We start from the raw sequence: 14,894 nt of genomic DNA, 5'->3' as shown, positions 1-14,894 counted from the left end.
GTGTCTATGTATATGTGTGTGTTTGAATATATGTGTGAATGTGTGTATGTATATGTGTGTGTTTGAATATATGTGTGAATGTGTGTATATATATGTGTGTGTTTGAATATATGTGTGAATGTGTCTATGTATATGTGTGTGTTTGAATATATGTGTGAATGTGTGTATGTATATGTGTGTGTTTGAATATATGTGTGAATGTGTGTATAAATGTGACTCTATGATGATGTGAGTTGTTTCTTGATATAAAACACTGAGAGCCTTGAACGTGAAAAAGTGCTGTATAAAAATGTAACAATTATAAACTTGTTTCAAAAGCTTCCTCTGATGTTTCCCATGTGGTGGAAACACCAGTGATGAAGCTTTAATGAAGCTTTAATGAAGCTTTAATGAAGCTGGTGACTCCGGCCAAATCAATGTCATTTCAATCAAAAGCGACAATTCTATTTCACTTTATGAAATGACACAAAGGCGAGTCTATGTTATTGTCATTAGAGTCACAACGGGACAAATCAGGATAATCCAGAGGGAGACAAAGAGGAAAGGAGTGAGACGAGTGAGCAAAGGAGTGAGACGAGTGAGCAAAGGAGTGAGACGAGTGAGCAAAGGAGTGAGACGAGTGAGCAAAGGAGTGAGACGAGTGAGCAAAGGAGTGAGACGAGTGAGCAAAGGAGTGAGACGAGTGAGCAAAGGAGTGAGACGAGTGAGCAAAGGAGTGAGACGAGTGAGCAAAGGAGTGAGACGAGTGAGCAAAGGAGTGAGACGAGTGATCAGGCTGCAGAGCGAGACGAGTGATCAGGCTGCAGAGCGAGTAAAGGAGTGAGACGAGTGATCAGGCTGCCGAGTGAGTAAAGGAGTGAGACAAGTGATCAGGCTGCAGAGAGTAAAGGAGTGAGACGAGTGATCAGACTGCAGAGAGAGTAAAGGAGTGAGACGAGTGATCAGGCTGCAGAGAGAGTAAAGGAGTGAGACGAGTGATCAGACTGCAGAGAGAGTAAAGGAGTGAGACGAGTGATCAGACTGCAGAGTGAGTAAAGGAGTGAGACGATTGCAGCCTGATCACTCGTATCACTCCTTTACTCAGAGTGAGAGCAGAAGTGGAACTGTGAACTGAGTCATCAGAGGTCTGACACACACACACAACACACGTGCACATACACACACGCAAACACACACACATACACACACACACACACGCTGCAGGAGTGTGACAAACACTGAAATCCACTTCGATTATTCTGACCACTGATTCAGATTTTTTTACTTTTACCTTGAATATTAAACAGACAGAAACACATCCGTTTACTGGAAAAACACTGGAGTATTGTTAAATAAAAAATAACCAGAAGAATTTACATTTTGTGATTTTTAATTCATCTTAAAGTGACAGTGTGTGATTTTTCTGGAGGTAGAAATTCAGCTGCATGAAGAAAACAGAAAAGCTAAAACCATACTTTAGAACATTCTCCATGGCAATAGATAGGTTTCGTGCCGCACTGTGGAATATTACAGACAAAGGAACAACATTTCCATGGAAACAAGAAAGAGGCAGCCGTCGTCCAGGCCAAGTGAGAGTCAGGTTTGTGGAGACGCAAGCCCAGTCAGTGCCTGAACTCTCTATCCATCCTCCCATGTGCGTACGCAGAAATGAACACTCTCACTGCACACCTCTTGTTTTATCTTAAATGCCATACTGTGGAACATTTCGGGCAAAAAATTTAATCTCTATGGAGACCAGGGAGTGGCACAAAAGTTACGTAGTGTGCCTTTAATATTGTTTAGTATTATTATTATTGCAAAAATGTTATTCACTGTTTTTTATTTTTATTTTTATTTTTATGAAGCCTCCATTTGTTATAATTGGTAAATATTTTCTAATAAAATCTCCAAATGTACCTGTGACACCTGATAAACTGATATTTTAAGCCATAACTTTTAATTTACTTTGTCACGGGCCACGTAAAATGACTTGGCGGGCCGAATTTAGCCCACGGGCCTTGAGTTTGACACATACATCTACATTGGCAGAGTTAGTTTGTCTGATTTTGCACTTTTTTCCCCCAAACCTGGCAACATAATTCAACGTTATTCACTCACACACTGGCCTTTGTGGAGCGGGACAGACGCCTCCATCGTGTCCCCGCCTCCGTCATGTCCCCGCCGCCGTCATGTCCCCGCCTCCGTCATGTCCCCGCCGCCGTCATGTCCCTTCAGCCATCATGTCCCTTCAGCCATCATGTCCCTGCCTCCGTCATGTCCCTGCCGCCGTCATGTCCCTGCCGCCGTCACGTCCCTGCCTCCATCACGTCCCTGCCTCCATCACGTCCCTGCTTCCATCACGTCCCTGCCTCCATCACGTCCCTGCTTCCATCATGTCCCTGCCTCCATCATGTCCCTGCTTCCATCCATGCCTCCGTCCCATCCCCACCGCTCCCTCGTCTCTCTAATCCCGTCCACTCTTCTTTCACACACCTACATTCAAATGCACACAAACAGGCTTGACATTCACACAGCGCCGCCAGCCACGCCGCATTAGAAGCGCTCCATCCTGCTCCAGCCTGCTCCACTCTGCTCCACCCGCCCACCTGCTGCACGCCGCGCTAAAGGACCCACAGAAAAACGCCCGCTTTCAACCTTTTCCCAGGCACAAACACTCAAAGCAAAGTGCCGCCGGCTCTGCACCGGGTCACGCAAGTTCTGACCAGGCTCTGAAAAGAAAAAAACAACTGCAACACGTGTCAATTTCATGTTTTATTTACGTGTAATTATGGCGTTATGTCAGGTTGCCATGGAAACGTAAATTGCACAGTGTTTTTCAAGCATCGTCTACAAATACAGAGAGATTTATATACGACTTAAATTCCTGCAAAAGTCTGCACTTTATGTTAATTTTAGGCAGTGGTGGAAAGTAACAGAGTACAAGTAGTAAAGTACAGTACTTAAGTAGGATTATTAGGTATCTGTACTTTACTTTAGTCCTTTTTCCAGTGGATACTTTCTACTTTTACTTCACTACATTTGAGTGCAGTATCTGTACTTTCTACTCCACTACATTTTTGAACAGGATTGAAAAGTAAAAAGTACTTTTCGTATGACTTGGTGGTTTATTTTACTTTTACTTAAGTTGTTTTTTTTCATGTGACACTTTTACCTGAGTAGCTTTTTACCTCTGTAGCTGTACTTTTACTTCAGTAACAACATGGAGTACTTCATCCACCACTGTTTTTAGGATCAAGATAAGTCTCATGATACCTGAATATACTTACTTATATATTATACACTTTATATACTTTACAAACAGGCACATTACTAGTTAAAGTGCAAAAACCAACACAAAAATTCCTACTGATGCAAAAAAAAGCAACGCTGAACTCTATTTCTAGTGTCTGTGACTAATAAAACTATGGATATAAGACAAAAACACAAAGATTCAACACAAAAAATCAAGTAAATGTGAAATATTATTCTTCATTTGGCTTCGTGTAATATTTCAGTCGTTTGTCTAGGCCTATATATTTTTATTTTCACCATAAATGATAAATATTAAATAAAAAAAATGTAATTATGGCTGACACATTTGCAGATGTTACTCCTTTTAGTTTTGTCAGTTTATCTTTATCAATGAAAAATCAGTCTTGTACGTGTTTGGGTTTTCGTTGACAAAGACTCAGAGGTGCATTGTACATTTTACTCGAGTAACTTTTTGAAGAAGTGACGCTTTTGAGAGTCGCTTTCTGACGTCGTACCTTTACGTGTTGAGTCATACTGAGCTGAGGATGTTTAGTTTACTCTGTTCTTTGGGAAAAACTGTGATCCACGAATGATTTAATGTCTCGTCTGTCGATCTACATCAACTCAAAAATCATAAATCTGATTGTTAATACATTTTACCTCAGTGACTGTTACTGTTACTCAAATGATACTTTCTCCAAATACTTTTTTACGCTTCCTCTGTAATGATTTGGGTCACTACTTTTGACTTCTACTTGAGTAATAATATTAATAGCTGTAGCCAGTATGCTAATAGGTGTGACAGCGACTATTAAGGGCCTGAATGATTACGCAAAGTATGACTCTGAGGGATTACACAGACATTTTAAAGTACTGTTTTTTCATAGTTTGTCCGGGGTTGCGACTTATACTCAGGTGCGACTTATAAGTGAAATTATTAAAATATATAATGTCATGTCTTCGTTATTGTCACGCTGACATCTGCACGAGGACACTTCAAGCTCGTGTACCAGTATCTACTCCTCCTGTACCACTGAAAAGGTAAAATTTCAACATTACGGTAATTTAAAAGACATCTGAGAAAAACTGAACAAAAATGCCCCTAAAAGAAAATCATATTCTGCTGAGTCTGATGACAGCGACTTCTGGAGTTGCTGGATTTGTTCAGAAGTGACACCGACGATGAAGAACTCAGCGGATTTATTAATTTGGAGATTTGAGATCGAGAGTAAAGTTGTTGCTTGTTTTTTCTGCTTTATTTATCTGATTAACTGTTAATATCTTATGTTAACAAACCAGACACGTGTTCAGTTCTGTCTGTGCTTCATGTAGCTGAATAAATATAAATGTGTTAGCGACTTATATGTGTTTTTTTCTTCATTATTATGCACTTTTGGCTGGTGCGACTTATACTCCAGAGCGACGTATAGACCTGAAAATACGGTAATGTTATTTGAGTATAAACTTTGACTTCTCTCACCTCGGCTAACGCTAAATTTGCGATTGCATCTCTACTATACTGAGCTTCAGACTTTCATTTTCAAAGTTTTGCGTTCTCTGCGTACAGCCTATCCCTTCACCTTTGACCTCTAGCGCCCCCGTTTGACCTCCCGCTGACTCTGCACTGTCTGTAACATGCACTTTGTTCTCTAACGCAGCGCTCTCCTCGGGTCTTTTCGTCTTTTTCGGTTTAGTCGTAAGCGTGCTCAGACTGTCGCTCGCATTGCGGAAATACGTCTCAATTTTCCCCACGGGTCCCTGGTCGGAGAAGAAGCGCTGCAGATAAGCTTGGGCGTAGTCATCGCAGGAGATTAAGTCAAGGTTAAGGGACGTGTCGGACGTGTCGGACGCGCCGTCGCTCAAACCAGCCTCCAGTCTTCTCTCTGCCAAATTCAAAACAGCCGTGTCACAAACAAATGAAGTGAGATGAAATACTTGGCGTGTATTTTTGAGAGCGTAGAGGCACCTGTTTGCGTCTGCAGCTCACACAGCGGTATAGTCACGCTCGCCCCGGTTTCTCGGTCAGTTACGGTCAGACCCGTCATGGCTCCTTCCTCGAGAACATCACCGGACTCTCCATGCGACGCTGACAGGCTGCCTCGGCATTTCAGCGCACTGACTGTACCGGCTTTATACTTCCTGCAAGGTAAAATAGTACACGCGTGAAAAGACTTTGTACAGCACTGACTTAATGTGATGTGAGATTGGAACATTTATGTCTTATGTAAAAAAAAATAGGTATTAAAATGGAAAAATACATTCACAAACTTCAAAATCAATAGTAAGGACCCTTTGTTTTAGACATAATAATAATAATTTTAAATAATGTTTTTCCAAATACCTCAAACTAATCTGGATATTAGCTCTTTTACGTACAGAAAATTGTGAAATGCATATGTCTTGCCACCAGGGGGTGCTGTGGATATATAAAACAGTGAAAAACAGGTTCATCTATTATAGCTTATATAGGTCACCAGCTGGTCTCCATGGAGATGATGGTGATTTCCCAGAATGTTACACGGTATGGCATCAAGCTCTTGTATTTTACGTTGATCCAAATACAATTTTTTTTTTTAAAAGCTGCCTTGTGAAAAAAAAAGCATTTTACTGAAAAAGAGGTCACTCCACTCCACAGATCTGACCTGAAACTTGGCTATGTGACGTCACCTTATTATCCCCATGGAGATAAACGAGTTTAAAGGTTACACTATATTACACAAAGTGGATTTTTGTGAGATTTAAGTCATGTTATAATGCTGTTACCTCGTGAAAAACAGACCTGGAGTTGTGTTTTGTTTCATTTACACATGTTTGAGTGACCCTTTATGCTCTGTTCTACCTTGTGATGTCATGAAGTGGTAGTTTTCAAATTAACAGCTTCTTTTGCCTTTAGTTTAGTAGAGATTGGCAATTCTAGGGCTCAAATTATCCAAATAAAATAACGAATAAAAACACAGTGGAGGACTTCCTGTTTTTACCACATGACATCACAAGGTGTAACAGAGTGTTTTCAGTTTGAGAGAAAAACCAAAATATGCAGGGTTTGTGCGTTAAACGTGTGAATAAAACAAAATGAGTAGTAATACAGGACTTTGAATGCCATACTCTGGAGCAGGGGTCTCAACGTCAAATGATCTGGGTGAGGCTGGGTATTCCACAAAAAAAGCTTTGTTAAAATCTTCTCAAACGTCATTGCTTTTTTCAAAATACATGAAGGAATATGACAATTCTTGTGGATTTTATGGATACACATCGTTATTTGTTGAATCTTTTGCGACGGGAGTACACAACATGCTAACATTAAACTTTCATATTGTTCTGCGGGCCACAAAATATTGTCTCACGGGCCGAAATTGACCCCTGGGCCGCGAGTTTGAGACTCCCGCTCTGGAGAATAACAAAGCGAAGCAATAGCATGTTTATTGTGCTGTACCCTTCACCGAAAAAGTGACATAATCCACCTTTTGAAAATGTATTCCTGTATTTGGCATCGTACCTATAGACGGGAATAATCTGCTCCAGGTCTTCTCTGTACTGCAGCAGGGCACCTCTTGCAGCCAGAGCCTCCATCTGACCCTCGAGTCCAGCCAGATGCACCAACATTTGGGTGTGAAAGGCCGCTCCACTGGCCCACTGCCTGAGAGACCTGGAAACGACACAAAAGACGGCACTTTGTTACAGAAAGTACAAGTCAGATTGTCGGTTCTCTACAGCAGCGTGCGTAGCCTCACCTGGAGTCGCAGTCTCCTCTGAGCAAACATGTTTTCAGCTGCGTGAGATTCAGACTGAGTTGCGTCTCCAGTCTGGATGTGTCCTGCATTAATTTATTTTTGTCGTTCAGGTTAATCCTACAGCGCTTCAGGTACTCCTCCATCAACTCCTGCAGCTCGGAAACTCTCTGTAACGACGACATGAGACACGATATTTCAGACGATATCGCGACAGATTTAATACAGATGGAGGCGGATAAAAGTTGTGTTGGTAAAATGCAGGTTTTTGTTGTAATACAGGAAGTTCTTGTGTCTAGTGAGTACAGTTGTCCCTCGCTATATCGCGGTTCACTGTTTTTGAGGATGTTTTTGTACAATTTTACATGCTTTTTGCTTTTTTTTTGCAATTTGTTTTCTCCCCGACAAAACCCACAATGTCGATGAAACGTTCTGCGCCTACGAAGGTTTGAACTTTGTGTTTAAACGAGAGAGAAATGTGAGAAAATGTTAACGCCTGTGTGAGAAAAGTGTATAAAGTGTGTGGTGAGGGGTTTTACGGCAAAAAACACAACACCACTGTAATAGAAACGCTCAGGTTCAACATTTGTGAATACATTTTTGGACAGTTTATGGCAAAGAACAATATTATTCCCCTTTCTAGAATCTGAAAACTACCGATTCTTACACATAATCCGGCTCATTTAACAGTCTATCTATTATTTCTACTGTCTGAGCGTTACCTGTCGAGAGGAGGAGCCGGCGTTCTTCCCTGATGGCGGTTTGGACGATGCATAGGCCATGTCTATAACCATCGACACCACTGACCCCACCAAACCCGCCAGTCTGGGCTCATCCGTGAACGCCGACAGTCGACCAATCAGATCCCTCAGATAGGTAGGCGCTCTGCTTCCAATGTCTCTCTGCAACTAGAACAAGCGAGGGCTGTCAAATAATAATATATGATCAAGAAAGTTCTGCCTTTTTATGTATTTTTTCAGTACTATATCAGAACTAGTATGAGATAATGTAGTACTTTTAAAGGGCCCGTGTTACACTATGTTCTGATCCATGTTCTAATGTTGTTTCCTCGTCACAAACAGACCTGGAGTTGTGTTTTTTTTTGTTTCATTCACACATGTTTAACTCACAAACTCTGCATATTTAGGCTGAGAAAACACTCCACCTTGTGATGTCATCATGTGGTAATACAGGAAGTGCTCCACTGTGTTTTTAAACTCCATTCACCTTCACTAGAATCATTTGGATGATTTCAGCCCTGGAGTCTCTACTGAACTGAAGGTTCCCTCCTTCTTTATCTCTCCTTCTCTCTCTCTCTCCTTCTCTCCCTCCCTCTCTCTCCCTCTCCTCTCTCTCTCCTTCTCCTCTCTCTCTCCTTCTCTCTCCCTCTATCTCTCCTCTCTCCCTTCTTCTCCCTCTCTCTCTTCCACCTTCTCTCTCCCTCTCCTCTCGTCTCTCTCTCGCTCCCTCCCTCTCGTCTCTCCTTTCTCTCTCCCTCCCTCTCCTCTCATCTCGCTCTCTCCCTCTCGTCTCTCTCTCTCTCCCTCTTTCCCTCCTCTCTCCCTTCTTCTCCCTCTCTCTCTCCCTCTCGTCTCCCTCTCTCTCTCGTCTCTCCCTCTTTCTCTCTCCCTCTCGTCTCTCCCTCTTTCTCTCTCCTTTCTCTCTCCCTCCCTCTCGTCTCTCCCTCCTTCTCCTCTCATCTCTCTCTCTCCCTCCCTCTCGTCTCTCCCTCCTTCTCCCTCCCTTCTTCTCATCTCTCTCTTTCCCTCCCTTCAATCCTCTATTTTCACAAACAGACCTGGAGTTGTGTTTTTGTTTCATTCACACACGTTTAACGCACAAACAAACTCTGTATATTTAGGCTGAGTTCTTCTCTCAAACTGAAAACACTCTGTTCCACCTTGTGATGTCATCGTGTGGTGATACGGGAAGTGCTCCACTGTGTTTTTAAACTCCACACACCTTCATTTCTAGAATCATTTGTATGATTACAACCCTGGATTTGTCTCTCTCTACTGAACAAAAGGTAAAAGGAGCTGTTAACTTGAAAACTACCACTTCATGACATCATAAGGTGGAACTGAGCGTTTTGAGCTTTGAAGATGTAACAGATGAATAATAAAGTGTGACTCAAACATGTGTAAATGAAACAAAACACAACTCCAGGTCTGTTTTTAATGCCGTAACACCATTATAGCAAGAATCCATTTTGTGTCATATAAATATTGAAATTTTGTGGGTTTTTTTACTGTTGTGACGACAATAGACGTCACAGAAGTCAACATGATTAAAATTGGAGATTGGAGCCAAATTGTTGAGTTCACAAATGTTGTTTACCACTCGACAAACTGAAAAGCAAAATCAATGAGCACACAGCAGGGACAGCTCTTCAAGTGTTTTCAAATCTGTTCAGAGACAATTTAATCGTCTCCTGGCGTGTGCAGAAAATACTAATCAATGGAGAAATTACACGTCCCCCTCGTTCTTGTTTTGTTTCTGTGCATCTGTAAAAATTAAACACAAACCTGCTGCATTTGTTCCTGGATGGAGGGTCCCGGTCGTGCGCCTGTGTCGTCGTTGGACAGCAGCAGAGGGTGAACCACTCTGAGGTTTGGGACGGCACCGGCGTCCAACATGGCATCAAACAGGACCGCACCAATCGCATCCCGGGCACGAGAGCGCTCTTCTTCTGAGGAAAACAGCTGTCCCATGATGCTTTGGGGTTTGAAGGACAGATGTTGATGTCTACTGCAAAAAAGTAAGTTGAGTTTTAAAAGTATGGGTTAGAAAAAAAGAGAAAATGACATTGTTTAGACTGATTTGGTAAAGAAGAAGTCGTTAACTGCAACAACAACAACACATGACAGCACATACCACAGAATCTGCAGTAAACATCATGCCTCAGCTGACTCACACACTCCCCAATAAGAGATGCCAGGCTATTTTAAGTCTCAAAACCCCCTTGTCTTATTGTGTTTAAGGATCTACACATAGCAACAACATACATACAGTAGAATATTACAAACTCACTCTTCTGACAAGTACAATTCCAGTAAAATAAAAGTTACTTGCAAACAGAAACTGCAACTTTCCTTTGGCCATTCACAAATCCACATCAGACTGTTGTTCCTCCCACTCTGCAGCAAAGAAACCAGCCAAGACAGCACTGCTTCAAAATGCACTCACCACTGAACCTACAGCTCCACCTAGAGGCACTGCATGGAAACTACACTCCATGGCACAGAAATCCTCTCATTTGTTTAGCTACTTACTTACCTCTTTGCCAAAGCCTTCTGGCCACCATGTAAATCTCTGATAAATGAAATGAAACTAATCCTTATTGCACCGAGGGACCAGGAAGACCCTTTGGGATCTTAGTAATAGCTTTATAGTCTGGGTTAAACATTGGAAAATAGGCCAAGGTCTCTAAGATTTTCCATTGACTGTAACTGGAGCAGAGGCCGTGTGGTGGTGCAGAGATGTTGATGTCTTTAACTCGACTTGAAGTCTGGCACAGAGGGATTTGGGATTTTATGTTCAGTGTGAAAGCTGCTCTTTGTTAAGTGGGACAAGGGCTCGTGCACTGTCAGACCTCACACTGCGCTGTGTCGTCTGTCGGGGAGTGAGGATGTGGACTGACATGGTTATTATTTACTGATGAAATAATAATGACACGGGCTAAAATAGAAAAAGATATCAGCCTATATCAGCTTCACCCTCTACTACAGGCAGCCATCTTATTTCTTACTCTTTACATCATGAGAGCTACTCAAATACACATTAAGTAATTTTGTTTTTCCTGTTTGAATTTCAATTGTGAATATAAACCCTATGGCTGAAATGATGTGAAGGACGTATCCCGGCTCATCCTCTGCTCTCCTCGCTCTCTGCCTCTCACCTCAGCTTGTCTTTCCTGGTTGATTTGGATCACTTCTGTCAGATCGCTGCTGTGTTTACCACGGGCAGCTCCTGTGTTACCTCTCCTCTGTCTCCTCTGTCAGTCTGCTGCACTGCTGGCACACTGCTTTTATAATCGTGAACACTAAACTCAGCTCTTTCTCAACTGATTTGCAGTGATGTGTACATTAATGCAGCTCAAATGTAGGTCTGTACGTGTTGAAGATTGTGTTTTACAATTAAATATGAATGTGTCTTTCACTCACTTCGCTGAAAAACAACCTCGTCTCCCTGGAATTTAAGACTAGACAGGATATCTTAGTATTTTATTGGTCTTTTCCCATGCATCATGTTATCTGCATGTCTGATTTTTGTTGACTTATTTGACTTTTATGTGAAGCTCTTCGGTCAGCTGCAGTTGTTTGAAATGCACTATAGAAATAAACTTGAATTAAATTGAGTTTAACACAATTAAGGGAACAAAATGTGTTTTTTTTTCTCTAATTATGTCTAAGCTAAACACATTTGGAATAGATATAAAGACAATCCAGAATTCACTAGATCTTATTCTGGGAAAGTGTGTGTCTTGCCCAAGGACACAACAACAGTCTATGGGTTTAACTGTAGCCTATTTCATGGTTTGACTCCATAAACACACAACAGAAAAACCAATATATAAAAAGTGATTGTATTGGACAGTGGAACAGTGCCCCCTGCTGGTAATGGCATCCTCTGCAGAAATAAACAACACAATCCAACATGGCGCTGCACATGTAGAGAAGAAGCATGTTAAAGTCATTTTTATTGAATTTACACGTCTAAACTCTGTGAGAAATGACAGATTCGAGTCTTGGTTGTTTTCCAGTGAGGTATTTTTGCACCGCGGGTCATGGGATGGAGCAGTTTTTGGTGGAGGAGGTGAAAAGCAAAGTTGGAGCGCAGGATGTAAGCATTGGAGATTCTTACTCATTTGATCATTTTCTCAGTTTTATTTGATTTGAGAGACCATGTTGTAGTTTTTGTTCCCTGTTCAGGTTATCCGTTTGCAGGGAAAGGTGATATTTAGTTCTTGTGCAAACATCAACAGCGTCACGAGTCTGAAATCAGCTGAGAGACTTTTTCTTTTACTGAATCATGAGGGGCCCTTAAAGCTGCCTGCCCACGTCAATCAAGGTTCAAATCCCCTTATGCAATTTGTGCTGCTTTACCTACCTTTTTTAGTCTTGATAACTTTTGTTTTCTAGTAGCAAAGGCATCCTCTCTGCTGCAGTCCAAGCTCACTGGAGATAAGGAGGAACTAGCCAGAGCTGCAATGTTGTGTATCAGCCTGCAGGGGGCGATCAAAGACAGAGCCATAAACTGTCAAGTCCAAACAGAAGGTGTGAAAAAAAGGGACCAGGATGAGCAGAGTCATGGAGAAGCCAGCCAATGCAAAAGAAAACGGTTGGAGCATGAAAATCCAGATGGTTTGAGTTATATTTATACATATGGTACATTACCATGTTTATCTGTGTTTTATAAGTGGTTTATTTTATTTATTTATTCAAAAAGGTGCACCCAGGGATCAACAAACCGAGCGACTACCATCTGTGGACCCAGTCACTTTTAGAATTTGCTGCAAGTGCAGTGGAAGTGTGGCCCGATACTTCAGCACACAGGTCAATCAGGCTGTGATATTTTCTTCATCTTAATGCTAAATATATAATTATGTTACATTAATGAATAATGTAGTCTATGTCTGTGGATTATTGTAAACTACGCTGTACTTATAACGCACATCTTACTATTGTTGTAGGATGTTAGTAAAGTCCTGGGAGCCAGTCTGACCACATTGTTGGGCTGGAGGGTTGACCTTAAAAATCCACACTTAGAGGTTGGTTTTGCTGCTTTACAGATGCATTATTTTAATAACAACTATTTTATATATTTCACATTCATGTGATTCTGTTACAGGTAAATGTCAATTTGACTGATGATTATTGTCTCCAGGGGATCCCACTGACAAAGTAACTGTGACATCGAACACAATATATTTGATATAAAATGCATTTTGTAATCTGTGTCTGCTTTATATTCAGATTTCCGCTCGCCACCAGGAGCTATGTTCAAACCACAGGCTTGAGGTCTACAGTGGCCTGGGCGATGGGCTCAATGGCTCAGATACAGGTGCTCAATAAGTAAATAATATATAAAATCTATAAAATATAAGGTTTAACTCTAACTGTTTGTGTCCAAATCAGCCAGGGTCTCTTGTGGTTGACCCGATGTGTGGAGTGGGAACCATCTTGATAGAAGCAGCAAAGGAGCACAATGTACAGTACATGTGTCTTCATGTTATAGTTGAAGTATTAGCAGTAATATAAAATACACATCTTTTCAAACAGGACACATATTTCCTGGGGATTGATATTGATGATGAGCAGCTGGTTAAAGCCAGAGGGAATATTGTTCATGCACACCTAGAAGGCAGGATGCAAGTCCTTAAAGCCTCATCTTTGGGTAAGAAGCAGTTATATTTATGTAGGTACACATGAATTATCAAAGAGTTCTACAGTGTGATTCTTTTATGTGTTTATAGCTCTGCCTTTGCACAGTGCCAGTGTGGACGCTGTTGTTTGTGACTTGCCTTTCGGTCGCAAATTTGGTACGAAAATGGATGCAGCCAAGAACTTACCTCTCATTCTTTCTGAGATGACAAGGTAGCTCGCTTTGAAATATTGCACAAACATACAAGTCCTAAAAAAATGAAATACTTATTTTGTTTTTGTTTTGTATCAGAGTTCTTCGGGTTGGTGGCGTCCTGGTTCTTCTACTGAGTCCTCAGCTTTCATGCCAAATAAAAAGACTTATCACCCAAGACGATGCTAAATCAGACTCTGTTCAGGAAAATGATTCACAAACTGAAAAGCAGGACTGTCAATCTGATGGAGCAACTAGCACAGAGCAGCCGTCCAGTCCAGGCCGAAAAAAGGGACCACCATCCACCCAGGAAACGGAGCATCTCTATGGGCTCAGAAGAACCAGTCCCCTTTCCTCTCTGAGACATGAAAATACTATTAGGGTCAGTTTAGGTGCAATTGATGGACTAATGCACAAGTTTGTCAAATTAGACCCATGATTCAAACAATATTTACACAATACAAACCACAAAGAACCATATAGACCACAGCTGTACAATACTGCCATCTGCCACTGTTAGCCCTGCTTAGCCCAGATTTACATTGGGAGGCTTAATCGAGTATTAGCATTGATTTTCTGCTTATTTATTCAGTTATGTTCATGTAGAAATAAATAAAATTATAATTTATTTTTTACATAATCAGTGAAGTGAAGTGTTATTACCGGTATATTATATGTTAATGGACCATTAACACTGATTATTATGGCTCGTTTTAGTTCTTTTCTCTTCTTTTTCTTTTCTTTTCTTCTTGTCTCATGTCCTCTCCACTCTTCCTTATCTTTTCTTATTTTTTCTTTCTTTTCTGTTCTTTTCTTATTTTATCTTCTTTTCTCCTTTCTTTTCTTATCTTCTTATCTTTTCCTTTCTATTACCTTTTCTTTTTTGTCTTGTCGTATCTTTCTGTATTTACAGTAAATTCCACTCTGTTCTGTGTCTGTTTTGCTTCTGTTCAGTCTCAGTTCTGTGTCTGTTTTGTGTCTCTTTTTTGTCTGTTCTGTGTATGTTCTGTGTTTTTTTTCTGTCTGTGTCTTTTGTTTCTATTCTGTGTCTGTTCTGTTTTTGTTTTGTGTCTGTTCTGTTTTGTTTCTATTCTGTCTGTTTTGTGTTTGTTTTGTTACTGTTCTGTTTTTGTTCTGTGTGGTTTCTTTCTGTTTCTTGTCTGTTCTGTGTCTGTTTTGTGTATGTTTTTGTGTTATTTTTTCTGTTTTGTGTCTGTTCTGTGTCTGTTCTTTGTTTTGTTTCTGTTTTGTGTCTGTTCTTTGTCTGTTTTTTTCTGTTTTGTGTCTGTTCTTTTTTTGTTCTGTGTCTGTTTTGTTTTTGTTCTATGTCTGTTTTGTTTCTATTCTTTGTCTGTTCTT

The 14,894-nt window shown here is 40.9% G+C and overlaps 2 protein-coding genes across 5 annotated transcripts; one reads left to right on the top strand and one right to left on the bottom strand.

Annotated features, from left to right (window-relative positions):
- Positions 1-2,734: 2,734 nt before the first annotated feature.
- LOC117382518 (uncharacterized) lies at positions 2,735-12,185 on the bottom strand. 3 transcript variants are annotated; one of them, XM_055227221.1, is made up of 7 exons: positions 12,069-12,185; positions 9,485-9,707; positions 7,682-7,867; positions 6,963-7,129; positions 6,728-6,877; positions 5,198-5,370; positions 2,735-5,114 (listed from the first exon to the last, which is right to left on the bottom strand). In XM_055227221.1, exons 2-7 carry the CDS (start codon positions 9,668-9,670, stop codon positions 4,723-4,725), a joined length of 1,254 nt encoding a protein of 417 aa, XP_055083196.1. In that variant the 5' UTR covers positions 9,671-9,707; positions 12,069-12,185; the 3' UTR covers positions 2,735-4,722. The 3 variants fall into 3 exon arrangements, with proteins under 3 accessions (XP_055083196.1, XP_033835611.1, XP_055083195.1); XM_033979720.2 differs by having other exon boundaries at positions 3,483-5,114; positions 9,485-9,704; positions 12,069-12,154; XM_055227220.1 differs by having other exon boundaries at positions 3,483-5,114; positions 9,485-9,704; positions 12,065-12,085.
- thumpd2 (THUMP domain containing 2) lies at positions 11,605-14,109 on the top strand. Of its 2 annotated transcripts, none has more exons than XM_055227217.1 (11): positions 11,605-11,801; positions 11,891-12,029; positions 12,104-12,322; positions 12,408-12,514; positions 12,652-12,729; positions 12,810-12,862; positions 12,935-13,022; positions 13,097-13,168; positions 13,241-13,355; positions 13,435-13,555; positions 13,635-14,109. In XM_055227217.1, exons 1-11 carry the CDS (start codon positions 11,691-11,693, stop codon positions 13,972-13,974), a joined length of 1,443 nt encoding a protein of 480 aa, XP_055083192.1. In that variant the 5' UTR covers positions 11,605-11,690; the 3' UTR covers positions 13,975-14,109. The 2 variants fall into 2 exon arrangements, with proteins under 2 accessions (XP_055083192.1, XP_055083193.1); XM_055227218.1 differs by having other exon boundaries at positions 13,241-13,333; positions 13,635-13,714.
- The last annotated feature ends 785 nt before the right edge of the window (positions 14,110-14,894 follow it).

The sequence above is a fragment of the Periophthalmus magnuspinnatus genome, chromosome 15, assembly GCF_009829125.3.
Source record: "Periophthalmus magnuspinnatus isolate fPerMag1 chromosome 15, fPerMag1.2.pri, whole genome shotgun sequence".
Classification (NCBI taxonomy): domain Eukaryota; kingdom Metazoa; phylum Chordata; class Actinopteri; order Gobiiformes; family Gobiidae; genus Periophthalmus; species Periophthalmus magnuspinnatus.
The sequence above is the reverse complement of the archived record's forward strand: the minus strand, read 5'-3'. Positions and strand labels throughout refer to the sequence as shown.

Bases quoted from the DNA above. Each gene is read 5' to 3' on its own strand.
- LOC117382518 (XM_055227221.1), bottom strand. From the start codon at position 9,670: ATGGGACAGCTGTTTTCCTCAGAAGAAGAGCGCTCTCGTGCCCGGGAT. The intron at 7,130-7,681 runs GTAACGCTCAGA...TCGTCGTTACAG, and splicing joins CCGGCTCCTCCTCTCGACAG to AGAGTTTCCGAGCTGCAGGA. The intron at 5,115-5,197 runs GTGCCTCTACGC...TGAATTTGGCAG, and splicing joins TGAGCTGCAGACGCAAACAG to AGAGAAGACTGGAGGCTGGT.
- thumpd2 (XM_055227217.1), top strand. From the start codon at position 11,691: ATGACAGATTCGAGTCTTGGTTGTTTTCCAGTGAGGTATTTTTGCACC. The intron at 12,863-12,934 runs GTAACTGTGACA...CTTTATATTCAG, and splicing joins CAGGGGATCCCACTGACAAA to ATTTCCGCTCGCCACCAGGA. The intron at 13,023-13,096 runs GTGCTCAATAAG...TGTCCAAATCAG, and splicing joins GCTCAATGGCTCAGATACAG to CCAGGGTCTCTTGTGGTTGA.